Source organism: Tupaia chinensis, unplaced genomic scaffold, assembly GCF_000334495.1.
Source record: "Tupaia chinensis unplaced genomic scaffold, TupChi_1.0 Scaffold000115_1, whole genome shotgun sequence".
In the NCBI taxonomy this organism is placed as follows: Eukaryota; Metazoa; Chordata; class Mammalia; order Scandentia; family Tupaiidae; genus Tupaia; species Tupaia belangeri.
Window position 1 is genome coordinate 2787376 of NW_006159579.1, and position 17716 is coordinate 2805091.

Consider the following 17716-nt stretch of genomic DNA (forward strand, 5'->3'; position numbering starts at 1 on the left):
AAAAAAAAAAAAAAAAAAAAAAAAAAAAAAAACACAGATGGGGAGGGAACAGAAAGAAGGTATTCCTTCAATTCTGGTTTATTCCAAGAAGAGATGAGACATATGGGATAAAAATAACCTTTTCTTTAATCCTAACGAAGAAAAAATAGAATTTCTAATTGTGGAACATTACTATTTACTTTTCTTTCCAAACAAGGATATTAAAATATTAGTCAGGATTCTCTGGTCTGTCCCAAAGACACTTTTGCTTTAATTCCTAAATATCAATCAGGCTTTGTAAAACATAGACTAAACACAGAACACCTCCCATTACATCACATACATCAATGCAATGGTCCATCTAGAACACAAAGCACTTAAAGTGGTTCAAAGAACACAACCACCAGCACTTTCAACAAGCTGTGCCTTGGGCTAAGTTGTCTTCTATTAAGGTCATAAGATCTTTTTCTCTCTCCATAGCTTCAGGAGTATCCAATAGATTTCTTCTGTGGCTGTCCCATCACCTGCAGTATTTCCGTCCTGCCATTATTCTTGTATGTATCCAGTACCAAGAACAACATCTAGTTGTCCTACACATACCTATAAACACACACATTTACTTTTTTGTACCACCCCCTCTTGTCCTTGACCCCCCCAAGAAGATACACTCACTCCTGAAAGACCTCCATTTTCCCTTAGTTTCAAATGCATAACTTATTGTAAAAGAGGAAAAAATACCCTGAAATATTCAAATATCACTTTTCAAAGGGGCCTTCTTTGGGTACCTTATTTAAAAATAGGTTCTTGCCATCTCAGTATTCTCTACCATAGTAGTAATCTGTTCATTTCCTTCATGGCACTTATTATACAGTACAATTATACATGTATTTATGTACTTTCCTATTTTCTATTACCACTACCAAAAAGATACATGGGGGTAAGAACTAGATATATTACCAGGATTTAGTACATTGTACATGAAAAATACTCAAATGTCTGTTCAACAAATCCTACCACGTACATAACTTTTATTTCTGATTATTTCCTTCCTGTCCTTGTCCACACACATCATATATATATGTTTCATCAATCCAACTTCTATTAAACGCCCACAAAACGCCAGCCCTTGTGCCAAGTTTTGGGATACAAACAATTCCTATACTCAAGGAGCTTGTAATCTTCTAAAGAAGAAAAAGAAGAATTATCACACAAGAAATAGAGCTAAATAACACATTCTAAAATGTATTTTTTGTTTTTTGGGGTTTTTTTTTTGTAGAGGTTTTTTCCTGTAGGGCACATGCACTCACCAGAAAGAAAGACAGAGACAAGAGAGACAGAGAGCGAGAAATCACCCCCCAGGGGGGGATGGCCACACCACAATCCCTTCTCCTCCATTCTCCACTTGGGATCTTGGGCACATACGCACATGCGCCTGGTCTGAGTTTAAGCCACCGGGACTGGGACTCGAACCACGGTCGACTACATGGGAGTCCAGTGACATAGCCATTACGCTAACTGCTGGTCCCTCTAAAATGTCTTAAGGTCACCCACCACAAACAAACAAAATAGCCCAGTGTGAGCAAAGATGTACAGCAACTAGAACTTACACACTGCTGGAGGGAATGTAAAAAGGTACAATCACTTTGGAAAAGTATTTGCAGAATCTTCTAAAGCTGAATACATACACTCCTATAAGACTCAGCAGTCCATTTCTAAATATACACCCGAACAGAAAGGTGAACATATGATCATCAAAAAGCATGTACAAGATGTTCTTAGCGAGCTAGCCCCGTAACCTAGTGGTTAAGAGAACCAGATCCTACACAGCCAATGGTAGTGTGAATCTCAGCCCAGGTGGTTTGAAAAACATGTCAGGTACACGTGTATGTCCAAACAGGATGGAGAAATGGAAGAGAAGGGATCATGGAATGACCATGCCTTTTAGAGGGTTGGAGGGTTCTCTCTCTCTCTCTCTCCTCCCCCACCCCGTAACCCTCCCATCCTTCTCTAGTGAGCATACACCCTCTGGCAATTAAAAAAAAAATGTTCATAGCAACACTATTCTTTTTTGGGGGAGAAGTTTATTTATGTGCAATAGGGCGCGTGCACTAGCCAGAAAGACAGAGAGAGACAGAGAAACAGAAAGCAAGAAATCACCCCCTATTCCTTCGCCTCCATTCTGCTCTTGGGATCTTGTGCACGCAAGCACACACGCCTGGCGTGAGTTTAAGCAACTGGGGCTGGTATTTGAACCGCGGTCAACTACATGGGAGTCTAGCAACATAGTCATTATGCCAACTGCTGGCCCCAATAGCAACACTATTCTTAAAAGCCCCAAAATGGAAATAATTCAAATTTTCATCAAAATAAGAATGGATAAATGAAGTATGGTATATTCATATAATAAAATACTATATAAAAATGAGAATAAATAAACCATTACTACAGAAAACATAGATGAATCTCTAAACCTAAACTGGATGACATCACACAAACACAAAAGATTACATATTATGTGCTTAAAAGGCATATAACCTAGGACATTCAAAGTGAACACTGTTAACCGTGGTTGGGGTTAGTGACTAACAGGGGACCAAAGAAGGCTCTGTGGTTCCGGTAATGTTTTATTTCTTGACCTGGATGCTCATTATATTCGTTTTGTATTAATTCACTGGGCTGTACACTTAAGATTCGTGCCTTTTCTATACTATTGTTTTACTTTAACAAAATGTACAAAAACGCAAAAAGATGTGAAATAGTGTAAACAAAAGAAATTTTAAAATGAAAAAGAATGACCTAAAGTCATCAGAAAAGACATCATAGGGAAAAGGGCAGCCTAGAGAGGAGGGCTGAATGAGAAAGCAGAGGTGAGAAGGTATGTTGTAGTGAAGAGAGAAAAAACACTGGGTCAGGAGACCTGAGCTGAAGCTCGAGCTCTGTTTATCTTGTATCTTTGTTTTAAGAACCAAATAAAATAACGTACATGAAAGAGATATGTAAACTGCAGTGTAAAATATAAATACTTAACTACTTTCGCAGATAGTTCCTCATTAAAAAGAACACAAGATTTCATGCTTATTTTTTGTTTTCAAAAAGATTCTGAAAGTGAAGAGGTTTCTATGATAAAAGCGAAAGGGGTGGAGGAAGAAAAGGAGAGAGGGAGGGGTAGGGAAGATGGATGGACTCAAGCAATTAATCAATACCATGGGTATAAATTTCTGGTCCTTTTAACAAGACTGTAAGCTCCACCAGGGTACAGCCCTTCTTATTACACTTCTTTAATTTTCTGTCCCAATGCTCAACACTATTCTGGGCATGGTTGGTACCCAATAAAAGCTAGGTGATTTTTTTTTTTCAAAGACAACCTGGAGACAGTTCAAAAAAGAACCACAGAAATGATCAAAGGGATGAATAAAAGGTCCTAGTGGAAAGGTTAAAATGAATTGAGGCTGTTTAGCTTGGAGAAAAGGCAACTGAAGAAATAAGGAGTAACTTAGAATAACAACACTTGAGCTGGAAGAAATCTCAGAGATCTTCTGGTCCAACCTTTTCACTTCATAGATGAGAAAACTAATAAGACCAAGGGAAAGGTTGCAACTTGGTTAAGGTAGTTTTAGGACAATTTTTTTTCCTTTAAGTTTCACTTCATGCAGTGAGAAGAAAACTTACCCAAGTAGCATGAACAGAATAGCAACAAAAATAGCAGCTACAACTTACTGTAGATCTCGCATATGCCTGGTGCCTACATGCTTGGTGTTTTCCCTGCATTATCAAACACTTGGTAAAGTAGATACTACTTTTTCCTATCTTAGAACTTAGGATGATAAGGGTCAAAGAAGTGAAGGCCACCAAGGAGTAGAACATACATTCAGAGGTATTTTCTGTCTCATATCAAGCTGCCTTCAAAAACCTGACTAGAGTTCAACAACAGAGGTTCATGTACCATAAGCACCCAGATCTTGATTTCTAAATTATAATTAGACAATAAAAAAACAAAAAGACAGCTGGATCCCACGTGGCCAAATGCACAGTTCAAGTCCTGAACCTGGCAGCTTGAAAAACACACTCAGTGTATGTGTATGTGTGCCCAAAATCCTGGTAAGAGAATAGAGAAGGGATTGCAGTGTAGTCATCCCCCAACTCCCCCATCCCAAGGAGGGAGGTTTTCTCACTTTTTCTCTTTCTTGCTGTCTCTTTCCAGTGAACATACACACTGTACAGCAAATTCAAGAAAAATGTTTTTCTTTTATTGCCAGAGTGCACATAAAGTGGCCAACTGGGGCCATACTACAATTCTTCTTCCCTCAATTTCTCCATTCTATCAGGATCTGGGGTCCACATGTACACATGTTCAGTTATTCAAGCTGCTGAGACCAGGATTCGAACTACAATTGGCCATGTGGGATCTGGCTTCATAAGCACCAGCTTAACTACTGCACACATGGTGGGCCCACACCATAGTTCCCATTAAAATAAAATTCCCCTTCATTCTGAATCAAATTTGTCTCCCTGTCAGACATGTACCCAAGAATACTATTTTGAAGCAAAAGTTTCTAACCAGGGAACCTCTGAGAATGTAAAGATATACCAACTAGTTATAGTTAATATGATAAATGTCAGTTTATTTATACTGACTAAAATTACATCTGGTCAAAATGCAACTCAGAGATAAGCCACCTTGAGCTATTTACAAGGATGTATTCTATGGGGCTGGTAGGTAGTAAGGTGGTTAAGGGCACTGGATTCTCACATGGCTGACCATGATTTGAATTCCAGACCTGGCAGCCTGCTTTCTCATTTTCTTTCTCTCTCTCCCTTACTCTCTTGTTCTGTTTCTCTCTGGTCAAATTAAAATAAATGAATAAATAAAGTTAAATAAAATAATTCTTTTTTTTTTAAGAAAAAGGATTTATTGCTCTAATGTTGTCCCAGAGTCTAATACATTATCTGTGACATACTGGGTACTCAAGAAATGTTTACTGATCCAAAGAAAGAGGCACAAGTCAGAAATTCATATAAGTACCTTCCCCCAACCTTCTATATACATATAAATGACAAATGATTTAGAATGATATGAAAAATTATATCTAAATTTTTCAGTAGAACACATCTCAGCTCTGAAAAGAAATGCCAGCATGACTACCCAAAATTAGGTACCTCTTTTGCACAGGTATTATTCTTCATTCAGTAAACATATATTTACTGCCTACTCTATGCGAGGCTTAGTGAAAACCCAAGAAATCCAGGGTCAAGTAAGACATCCTCAGGGGGTCAGCAGGTGGCATGATGGTTAAGGGTGCTGACCTCCCACATGACTGATCGTGGTTCAAGTCCCAGACCTGGCAGCTGGCTTGCTTTCTTACTTTCCCTATCTCTTGCTCTGTCCCTCTCTGGTCAAATTTTTAAAAATAAATAAATAAGTAAAGTTAAATACAATAATTCTTAAAAAAAAAAAAAAATCCTCAGAAAGGAAGGACTTATATTTTACTTGAAGAGAATTTTAAAATTTGTTAACTACATATGTTATATAAATAAAGTATAGCCAAAGTAATTTTTTTAAAGAATTATTTTAGTTAACTTTATTTATTTATTCTATTTTTTTAAGAGGTTTTTGCTATAGGGTGTGTGCGCACACCAGAAAGACAGAGGAAAGACAGAAAGACAGAGAGAGACAGAGAAACAGAAAGTGAGAAATCATCTTCCCCCCTCCCCCCGGCCACGCCACAATCCCTTCTCCATTCTCCTCTCACAATCTTGGGCACACACGTACATGTGCCTGGCGTGAGTTTAAACCACTGGGTCTGGGACTCAAACCATGGTCAACTACATGGGAGTCCAGCGACATAGCCATTACACCAACTGCTGGTCTCGTTAACTTTATTTATTTATTTATTTATTTATTTTTAAAATTTGACCAAAGAGGGACAGAGTGAAAGAGAGAGTATGAGAGAAATTGAGAAAGCAAGCTGCGGGTCCAGGACTCGAACTGCTGTCAGCCATGTGGGAGTCCAGCACCCTTAACCACCACACCACCTGCCAGCCCCAGTAATTTTTTAAAATTTCATCAAATATGGAAAAGTTAATGGCTACAGTTGAAACTAATAGAAATTGGTAAGAAAACTCAATTTCTAGTAGATGAATGGTGAAGTTATATAAGTATATAATTCTCACAAAGTAGAATACAACTGATAAACAGAAAAAAATGTATAACCATGATAGCTAGATGAATACAAAGAAAGTAACATTTTCCATATGGTTAATTTAAATTTTTAAAAAGTACCCAACATGGGGACCAGCAGGTGGCGTGGTGTTTAGTTAAAGCACTGGACACTCCAACATGGACAACCACAGTTCGAGTCCTGGACCTGGTGGCTTGCTTTCTCACTTTCCCTCTTTTTCTTTCTCTCTGTCTGGTCAAATTAAAATAAAATGAATGAATAAATAAAATTAAATAAAAAGTACCTAACATGGAGGAGGTAATGATTTAAAACAAGGAACCAGCAGATGGCATAATGGTTACTTTGCTGGACTGCCATATAGTTCACTGTGGTTCAAGTTCAGGACCCAGAAGCTTAAAACTTACGCCGGGTGCATGTGTATGTGTGCGTGCCCAAGATCCCAAGAGGAGAATGGAGGAGAAGGTACTGAGGCATGGCCATCCCCTCTGGGGGGTGATTTCTCACTTTCTATCTCTCTGTCTCTGTCCTGCCGACGAGCACACGCACTAGATAGCAAAAAAAAAACAAAAAAAACTCTCTCAAAAAAAAAAAAAAAAGTTGCATATGCATTGTTGGTAGCTTAAGAAATTAAAACAACTTTTTGGAGAAACCTTTCGATCCAGGGTATACCTTCCTAGGAATTTATCTTCAGTAAATAATTTAAAATAAGAAAAAAAAAGCTAAGGAAATGGAAAAATTAAAGCTTATAGTGGCCAAGGAAAAAAGAAAAGATTTTAATATCCAACATAGGCTAGGTAAATAGAATGTCAAGGGGGCCAGCAGGTGGCATAGATAGTAGTTAAGTGCTGGACTCCTATGTGGTAGATCATGGTTCAAGTCCCAGCCCCGGCAGCTTGAAACTCACTCTGGGCACAGGAGCATGCATATCCAAAATCTCGAAAGGAGAATGGAGGATAAGAGATTATAACGTGGCCAACCCCCTTGGGGGTGATTTCTCACTTTCTATCTCTCTGTCTCTGTCTCTCTAGTGAGCACACACATCCTAATAGCAAAAATATCTCAAAAAAATAATAAATAGAATGTCATATAGCCATTAAAACTTTAATTATAGGGGCCAGCAAGTGGTGTGGTGAGGGCACTAGATTCCCACATGGCTGACCACAGCTTGAGTCCCAGACCTGGAGGCTTGGTTTCTCGCTTTCTCTCTCTGTCTCTCTATCTCTCTTTGGTGAGTATGTGTGCCCTGTAGCAAATTTTAAAAATAATAATAAATAAAATTAAAATTAAAAAATAAAAATAATTAATTACAAAGTCTACCTAAACAACATGAATCATACCTGTTCTAGCGGATATTTGTTAAGGTACCTAAGGAAAAAATTAGTACACACACATACACACACATAAGGGTTGGAAAAGAACCAGCAGGGATTAAAATATTGATGTTTTTATATCTGAAGCCACAGATGAGTTTTATTTCTTTTATTACTAAGTTATTTGTATAACTAACAAAAACAGAGGAATAAACTCCTCACTGAGGGTCTAAGGTAAATTACACTATAATGAATCATGTGGTCAAAGGTAAACTAAAACCCAAATAACTGTTTCATGGGTCAGTCCGCGGTGTGGTAGTTAAGGCGGGTAGACCTCACATAGTTGACCATGGCAGTTCAAGTACCAGATCCAGCAACTTGAAAAACACACTAGGCGTGTGTGTGTGCCCCAAATCCTGAGAGAACAGAGAAGGGATTTCAGCAAGGCCATCTCCCTGGGGGTTGCCTTCTGACGTTACCTCTCCCTCTGTCTCTTCGAATTAAGAAAAAATAAAAAATCCTTTCTTGGATTTTATGTTCTAAAAGGGAAAAGAAAAGAAAAAGAAACATTTCTCACCCCAAATAAAAGTGGCGCAAAACAGTCACAAAAAGAAAACTTGAAAAAAGGTTAACTCTGAGATGAATATCTGGAAGAACTCCCTAACAGTAAAAATCATCAGACTGTAGCATGGTATCCTAGGCTAAGTTCCATTGCTGGGGTATTTAGAAGCAACGCCCTAGACACCATACTGTAGGAATCAGACCTAAGCTGACACCATAGAGACCCAGAGTGGTCTCATGAGGTTTTTCCAACACAGAGTTAGGTTGGCTAATCTATAAATACATGACATTTGCACATTACAAATACATTACATAAACATGAAGGTTTTCATACCAAGAAAAGGAACAACAAACTTTACCTGGGAAATACCAGACAGTGTCCTGCCCTCCTGTCCTTGGATAGGAGACACAGGTACCAGTCGGCTGCATACTGGAACCCACTGGAAGATGCTAGTCTGGTTCCTCTAGAAAAAGAAAAAAAAAAGTCTGTCAGGAATCTATGTCAGACTCCATATGTCGAAGGCAAAGACAAAGACATCGTGACGCTGTGACATCCTAATAAGAAATACATATTTGGTCACCTCAGGTTCCTGACACAGAGTTCCTAAAACCCTTGGAATTTCTGAGTGATGGGGTAAGAGAAGAGCGTTTTGTTATTCATAAGCCTATTTCAACCCTACATGAGCTTGTACCAATGAGGTCACTCATGGGTGATGGGTGGCCAAAGGAGCACCATGTGACTATAGGGTTGGAACTCTGGGGCTTGGGAAGGACACTATCCCCACCTCTAGGAGGAGAAAGGACCAGAGATTGAGTTAATCACCAGAAGCCAGTAATTTAATAAATCACGTCATAAGGAAACCTCTATAAAAACTAAATGATAGAGGGCGAGCAAATGGAGTAACGGTTACGTCATTGGATTCCCACATAGCCAATCAGTTTAAGTCCTGAACCCAACAGCTGAAAACACACTGGGTGAATGTGAATGCACCTGCAAGATCCCAGGAGGAGAATGGAGGAGAAAGGATTGCAGCATGGTCATCACCACCCCCCACCCCGGGGGAAGGGTCACTTTCCCTTTCACTGTCTCTGTGTGTGTGTGTCTCTCCGTTCCTGGGGAGTGCACACACCCTAAGGCAAAAACCACTTAAAAATTTAAAAAGTACTAGGGGCCAGCAGGTGGCATGGTGGTTAAGGGTGCTGGGCTCCCACATGGCTAACCACGGTTTGAGTCCCGGATCTAGCAGCTTGCTTTCTCTCTTTCTCTCTCTCTCTGGTCAAATTAAAATAAATACCTAAATAAAGTTAAATAAATTCTTTAAAAAAAAAACCACTATTTTGACTTTTGGCTCCACTGTTCATAGCTACATATTAGACAAAAACCTCTGTGAGCATTGGTTGGTCATCTATAAAATAAAGATAAAATCTCGGGATTAAAAAATATATATATTGGGGCTAGCCGGTGGTGTGGTGACTAGGGACACTGGACTCACATGGCTGACCATGGTTTGAGTCCCAGACATTGCAACTTGCTTTCTCACTTTCCCTCTCTCTCTCTGTCCTTACCTGGCCAAACTAAAATAAATAAATAAAGCTAAATAAAATAATTCTTTTAAAAATTAATATATGTATATAAAATGTATATACATACACACACACACACACATATAAATCAAGAGTACCGTACAGCTCATTATTAGGTTGACTCTGCCCATTTCCTTGTGCATAGGCAGAAAGGGGCAAATGCTTTTTTTTTTTTTGGAGAGGTTTTCGCTATAGGGCGCGTGCGCTCGCCAGACAGACAGAGACATAGAGACAGAAAGCGAGAAATCACCCCCCAGGGGGGATGGTCACGCCGCAATCCCTTCTCCTCCATTCTCTTCTCGGGATCTTGGGCAGGCACGCACACGCGCCCAGCGTGAGATTTAAGCCACCGGGTCCGAGATGCGAACCGCGGTCGACTACGTGGGAGTCCAGCGACATAGCCATTACGCTAACTGCTGGTTCCCAGGGGCAAATGCTTTTATAAGTGTCTTGCGGTTCTACAATTGTGTAACTGTTCCTAACAAACCACTCACAGCACCTTATATGTTAAATGTAGAGTAGAGTAAGAACAGCCAGTGGTGTAGTTAAGAGGCTGGATCTCACATAGCTGACTTATGGTTCAAGTCTCAAACCTGGCAGCTTGGAAAACACACCAGGCATGTGTGCATGCATGTCCAAAATCCCAAGAAGAAAATGAGAAGGGCCTCCAGCATGGCCATTCCCCCAAGAGGTGATTTCTCCCTTTCCCTTGCTCTCTGTCTCTTTCTGACAAGTGCACATGCCCTATAGCAAACTTTAAAAATAAATAAATAGGGACCAGCAGATGGCGTAGTGGTTACATTGTTGGACTCTTACACGGCTGACCACCGTTCAAGTACCAGACCCAGTGACTTAAAACTCATGCCAAGTGCATGTGTATACATGCCCAAAATCCTGAGAGGAAAATGGAGAAGGGATTGTGGCATGGCCATCCCCCCCAGGGGGTGATTTCTCGCTTTCTGTTTCTCTGTCACTCTCTGTCTCTCTGGCGAGTGTATGCGCCCTACAGCAAAAATCTCTCATTAAGTAAATAAATAAGGTAGGGCTAAAAATATTTTCTTTCAGCTGAGGTTTGATCTGTAGGTATGATTTTCAAATAAGAGACAACTGCTAGTGTTTAAATTTACTAATACTGACAGATTTACCAGTCTCATTCAATGTGGACATTCCTTTCCTAAAAAATGTACATATGGAATGAACCGTCTCCAGATTAAAAGCCCAAGGCTAGGGGTTGAGAGGAGCAAGAAAAAACTACAGGTAGAAACAATGCAAACTTTTGGAAGATTTTCTGAAGAATTTCATTGTGTTATTTCCAATATCAACAGAACTTTTTTCTGTAATTTTAGTTCTACTTGGTCTTAAACCAACATTTTAAATCTGTTCTGAAGAAAGGACCAATCAGCTGTTCTTTCCTTCTCCAATCATACAATTCTTGTCCAATCCTTAATTGAAACTGCTGAGGTGTGATAGAAAGGGTGTCTGAATCTCAATTCTGCCATTAAACATCTGTGTGAACGGGAACCAGCAGTTAGCATAATGGCTATGTCACTGGATTCCCACGTAGTCGACCGCGGTTCGCGTCCCGGACCCGGTGGCTTAAAACTCACGCTGGGCGCATGTGCGTGTGTGCCCAAGAGCCCAAGAGGAGAATGGAGGAGAAGGGATTTCGGCGTGACCATCCCCCATGGGGGGTGATTTCTCGCTTTCTGTCTCTATGTCTGTCTGGCGAGCGCCCGTGCCCTATAGCAAAAATCTCTCAAAAAAAAAAAAAAAAAAGTCTGTGTGACCATAAACTATTGGGTCTTTGGAAAAGTCCTGGGTATTTTCTTGTTTTTCTATGAAAAAACATGTCATGACTTTTCAGAGACCCCAAGAGTTATTTAACAATGCGGGCCTCCATTTTCCCTCATGAAAAATGGAATAAAAATTATTGGGTCTACCTCTACTCTAGTGGTTAAGAAAAACAGACCTATTTAGCTGACAGCACAGTTCAAATCCTGACTCCAGTAGCCTGAAAAATAAACCAGGCACTTGTGCATGCATGCCCAAAATCCTGACAGGAAAAAGAAATGGAGAAGGGTTTGTGATGAAACCACAGCCCATGGGAGGATGCTTTCTTCCTCTTTTTCCCTTCCCTCTCTGGCAATTATGAGCACCCTCTGGCAATTAAAAACAAACAAATAAACACAAAAACCTACCAAATTGCCTCTGTGACCTAGTGGTTAAAGGAGCCCAACCTCACATGGTCAACTAGGGTTCAAATCCCACCCAGCCTTGGCAGCTTGAAAAAAGACACCAGGGAGGGGTCGGCAGGTGGTATGATGTTTAGAGGTGCTGGACTCCCACATGGCTGACCAAGGTTCAAGTCCCGACCCTGGAGGCTTTCTCTCTCTTTCTCTCTCTCTCTCAGTCTCAATCTCACTCTGTTCCTCTCTGGTCAAATAAATAAATCAAGTTAAATTCTTAAAAAAAAAAAAAAAAAAGACATCGGGAAACATGTATATGCACACACAAATCTTGATATGATGGAGAAATAGAGAAGAACTATGGTATGACTACCCCCTCAGGGAGGGTGCTTGCTCCCTCTACCTCTCTCTCCCTGCTCTCTCTGGCAAGCACACATAGCCTCTGGCAATTATAAACCAAAAACTATCTCACAGGAGTGTTCCAAGGAACATTTGTAAAAAGCACTCTGATAACAGAAAATACACACAAAGGTATCATAGTTATTAATAATTATTATTGAATTATATAAACTCCTCTTTTCCCAACAAACTGTCAAAAACCATTTTCTTAAAATATTGTTTTGAGGGTGAGCAAGTAGCACGGTGGTTAAGGCACTGGAATCCCACATAACTGGCAGCAGTTTGAGTCCTGGACTGGCAGCTTAAAAATCATACCAGGTGCATATGCATGAGCACCCCAAACCCCAAGAGGAGAATGGAGAAGGGATAGCAGCATGGCCATCCCCCAGGTAGTGATTTCTCACGTTCTCTCTGTCTCTTTCTAGGCCACATTCCCTATGGCAAAAGCCTAAAAAAAAACAAAATAAAATGCACATATATATGTAGTTTTGAACCTGACATTCATTCGCTTTCTCAAAAGCTTGTAGTGGCTCCAAGTACCTCTTCAGTCAAGCTTAAACCCCTGATCTTTACTGGTCTTTACCAAGTGGACCCCTCTAGAATTTTCACAACACTAGCGTACACTGCTCTTTGTCTTTACTCAGCAGTTTCAAAACCTACTCCAATTCTCTGGTTTAGGAATCACTGCTCCACTCCACACAAAAGCTAACCCTCTTGCAGTCATTTCCTTTGGGACTCTCCTCTGCAATCCTACCCAAACTATTGATAGTAAGTTCATTTGCTTTAAGAAATCTCAGTAGACTCAGTGTCTGGTTCTACTGACTCTACTCACTCCTCTTCCCTTTCCATCTCTCCCAATACTTTGTTTATAAATAAAAACCTTTATAAACATAAGTCTTAGGACGAGCAGATGACACAATGGTTACGTCACTGGACTCCCAAGTAGTCAACCGCGGTTCCAGTCCTGGACCCAGCGGCTTAAAACTCACTCTGGGCACGTGTGTGTGCATGCCCAAGATCCCAAGAGGAGAACAGAGGAGAAGGGATTGAGTTATGGCCATCCTCTCTAGGGGGCAACTTCTTGCTTTCTGTCTCTGTCTCTCTGGCAAGCACATGAGCCCTATAGCAAAAAGGTCTCTAAAAAAATAATAAATAAATAGAGGGGCTGGCAGGTGGCATGGTGGTTAACGGCACTGGACTCCCACATGGCTGACCATGGTTCGAGTCCTGGACCTGGGGGTTTCTTTTTTGCTTTCCTCTCTCTGCTATCTGATCAAACTGGAAAACAAGAATCCTAAATAAAGTTAAATAAAATAATTATTTAATAAATAAATAAAAATCTATAAAAGTATGGATCTCTTTCTCACAGGTGCTAATATATTAGGACTATAACAATTGGCACATTTCAACTTCTTCTAAGCTCAGAAAAAGATTTAGAGCCATTCCCAGTGGTAAAAAAAAATACTATTTTAACTTAAGATAAATGCACAGTAACTAAGTGGGAACTAGGTCTGTCTTTCTGCCTCACAAATACTTCAAAACCAAAATTTTAAAGATGGATTTCATGTTTTTGTTTCTTGTATATATGTTAATTGCAGGGTGATTTTATATCAGTATCTTAAAATATTCAGACATACCAGATCTTTTATTGACTATTCATCAACCCACTGGCAGGGCTGTTTCTACATATGATTTTTAAGATACATAGTATCCTCCTTGGTTCACTCATGATCTAGAAAAGGCTTTACAGTAAATTCTCATATTCACCATAGTTATGTTTATAAAGTTACCACAAACACTGAGTTAGCCAAAACTGAACCACAGTGTACAGGGTCCAGGACCCAAGGGCTTGAAAATCACGCCAGATGTGTGTGTGTGTGTGTGTGTGTGTGTGTGTGTGTGTGCACGCATGCCCAGGATCCCAGAAGGAGAATGGAGAAGGGATTGCAGCGTGGCCATGTCTGCTGTCATCTTCTGTCTCTATCTCTCTGGCAAGGGCATACGCCCTATGGTAAAAGTCTCTCAAAAAAATGTTTATGGAGGTACCAGAAAGGCCAAACAGCAGTAAAATACAATACCCTGTGAAGCAATCTCACATGGAAAGGTTCCCAGTTCAAGTCTAGAGGCTTCCCTGAGTTTACTGGGCATACACTTGCCCATGAACTGAGCTGCATAAAGGCTGGGGATGGATGGATCACAACACTCATATCCTGTTGGGGGTGCTGTCTCTATCTCTGACAAAAGAAAGAAACTTTAAAAAAAAAAAAATCTGTAGAGGGCCATCAGGTGGCATGGTGGCTAAGGTGCTGGATTCCCACATGACCGACCTCAGTTTGAGTCTCAAACCTGGCAGTTTGAAAATCAAAACAAACAGATAAATAAATGGAATGGAATTATAGTATGAGTATTTTGAGTGCAGAAACATTTTGAAATTCATATATAATATTTCAGAATGAGCATTTTTCATGAACTTTTTGAAGAGCCCTATACAAGCCACTTCTGGACAAAATTTATCTAATATATGTATTTTCTCCATAACACACATCGCAAACTTCTTGTACTTAGCAATCCTGGACAGTGCTTCAGCATTAAACTCAGAGGACATTTAAACAGGAAAATCATCAACAAAAGTACAAAAACAGGGGACCAGCAGGTGGTGTGGTGGTTAAGGCGCTGGACACTCCCACATGGCCGACCACGGTTCAAATCCTGGACCTGGTGGCTTGCTTTCCCACTTTCTCTCTCTCTCTCTCTCTCTCTCTCTGGTCAAATTAAAATAAAGGACTGAATAAATAAGATTAAATAAATAATTCTTAAAAAAAAAAGAAAAGAGATTGCTTTAAAAAAAAGTACAAAAACACAGAAAAATCACATAAAAAGACCATAAAAAGGACATTTGTTTACTGTTGAGAGCTGAAACAAGAAAGCAAAGTGTCACCTTGTTTGACCTCAGCTGGGAACTTGCACATTAGGAGCTCAAATTTCTCACCCCCTGTACATATCTTCAAGTGACTATGAAAGACCACGAGTCATGTTGATTTGAAGGTTACAAATATTGAGTCATATTTTTCTATGCAAAAATCTGTCATGACTTTCCCGACGACCTAATAAATTTTAGCAACTAGGTGAGTTTGTAAATACAGAACCTAATACATTCTAGCAACTAGGTGAGTTTGTAAATACAGAATCTATAATGAAGACAACTATAAACACAAAATACACTCTGAAATGTCGTAGTGGTACCTATACTCTGAATACTATAGATGCTAATTCAATTTCATAATCCAAAGAACAAATACTACTGTAACAAATGCCTTGGCAAGTTACAAAGTGGCACACTAAAAAAGGATACTTTTAGGGGCTGCACTGTGGTGCAGTGGTAAAATGCAACACCATCAAAGCTGACCCACATGGCAAGGTTCCCAGTTCATACCCAGAGACCTGAGTATGCCAGGCACATGTGTGCCCAATGTAAAGCTGGCTGAGACTGAGGGTGGATCACATCATCATGAACCTAAAAGCAATGCTTTCTTTCTACCTCTCTGTCTCTGTGTGTCTCTCCTGCTCATGTTAGAAAGAAATGAAATTTTTAAAAAGAAAAATAAAATTAATGGGACTAGCAGATGGTATAATGGTTACATCACTGGACTCCCACATAGTCAATCATGGTCCAAGTCTCAGACCTGGTGGCTTAAACATCACACCGGGCACATGTGTGTGCAGGCCCAAGATCCCAAGGGGAGAATGGAGAAGGGATTGCAGCATGACCATCTTCCTGGGGGGGAGGTGGGGTGATTTCTCACTCTCTGTCTCTCTATCACTCCAGCGAGTGCACGTGCCCTATAGCAAAAATCTCTAAAAATTTTAAATAAAAATTAGTTACTTTTGGTAGGTGGCGTGGTGACTAAGGTGGCTGGACTCCCACATGGCTGACCATGGTTCAAGTCCTGGACCTGGCAGCTTGCTTTCTCACTTTCCTTCTCTCTGTCTCTCTCTCTATCACTCCAGCGAGTGCATGCACCCTATAGCAAAAATCTTTAAAAATTTTAAATAAAAATTGGTTACTTCTGGGGCCGGCAGGTGGCGTGGTGGCTAAGGTGGCTGGACTCCCACATGGCTGACCATGGTTCAAGTCCTGGACCTGGCAGCTTGCTTTCTCACTTTCCTTCTCTCTGTCTCTCTCTCATCAACTTCAAAAAAATAGAAAAATAAAATAATTACAATGAATAATATTTTTTAAAAATCTATTAAGAAAATTAGTTACTTCTATATACACAAGAAGCAGAAAATGTTCAACCATTCCTTCAAAAATGACTGAATACACTGCTTCTTCCTATTTTGTTAGGGATGTCCAATCTGAACTTTCCAAAAACTGATTATATAACAGGAAGGAGCTGAACAAATCAGTAAATACATTTAAGGGTGAGAAGTCAGGTTTCCATACTAAATCCTGTCATACTGGATCAAATATAAGAGTAATTGCTGTGGGTTAAGATATAAAGAACAGATACATGTGTTTTTATATATGTATATACATAGATATATTTCCTATCCATGTCCATATAACCTGGAAGGACTGACTCCTAGTAACAAACAATGAGGACATGGTAGCACCCAGATTTGTTTTGTTTTTGCCATAGGATGCATGCACTCACCAGAGAGAAATGGAGACATGGGGGAAGGGAGGGAAGGAGCACCTTCCCCAATGGGGCATGGTCACACTACAATCCCTTCACCTCATGTCTCCATCCTGTTGGGATTTGGGGCACACACACACGTACCCAGCATATTCTTCAAGTCACTGGGGCTAGTATTTGACCGCATGATCAGCCATGTGAGAGCAAGCTCACTTAACCACCAGGAAACAGGGCCACTCCCCAGTCTGGTTTCTAAATAGCAATATCCAGGGACCAGTGGTGGCACAGTGGTCAAGGCACTGGACTCCCACATGACCAACTACAATTTAAGTCCCAGACCTGGTGGCTTGCTTTCTCATTTTCCCTTTCTCTCTCTCTTTCTGGTGAGTGCACATGCTCTATAGCATATTAAAAATTATTATTGGGACTGGTATGTGGCATGGTGGTTAAGATGCTGGACTCCCACATGGCCAATATAGTTCGAATCCTGGACCTGGCAGCTTGCTTTCTCACTTTTCCTTTCTCTCTCTCTGATCAAATTAAATAATGATGATAACAATAAATTAAAAATTAAATAATTTATTTAAAATTATTATTATTATTAAAATTAAATAAAATAATAATAATAGGGACCAGCAGGTGGCATGGTGGTTAAGGGTGCTGGACTCCCACATGGCCAACTGTGGCTCGGATCCCGGACCTGGTGGCTTGCTTTCTCACTTTCTCTCTCTCTCACTGTACCCTCCTAGTCAAATTAAAATAAGTAAATAAAGTTAAATAAAATAATTCTTTTTTAAAAATAATAATAATTAGGGAACCAGCAGTTGGTGTAATGGCTATGTCGCTGGACTCTAACGTAGTTGACTGCGGTTCCCGCTCTG

General features: G+C 40.0%; 1 protein-coding gene across 1 annotated transcript in view; it reads right to left on the reverse strand.

Moving 5' to 3' along the window:
- Window positions 1-17716, reverse strand: part of UQCC1 (ubiquinol-cytochrome c reductase complex assembly factor 1) — a 145477-nt gene that overhangs the window by 118238 nt on the left and 9523 nt on the right. The window contains exon 2 of the mRNA XM_006144049.3: window positions 8389-8493. Within this exon, the coding sequence (XP_006144111.1) occupies window positions 8389-8493 (105 nt within the window). The remainder of the gene's footprint in view (window positions 1-8388; window positions 8494-17716) is intronic.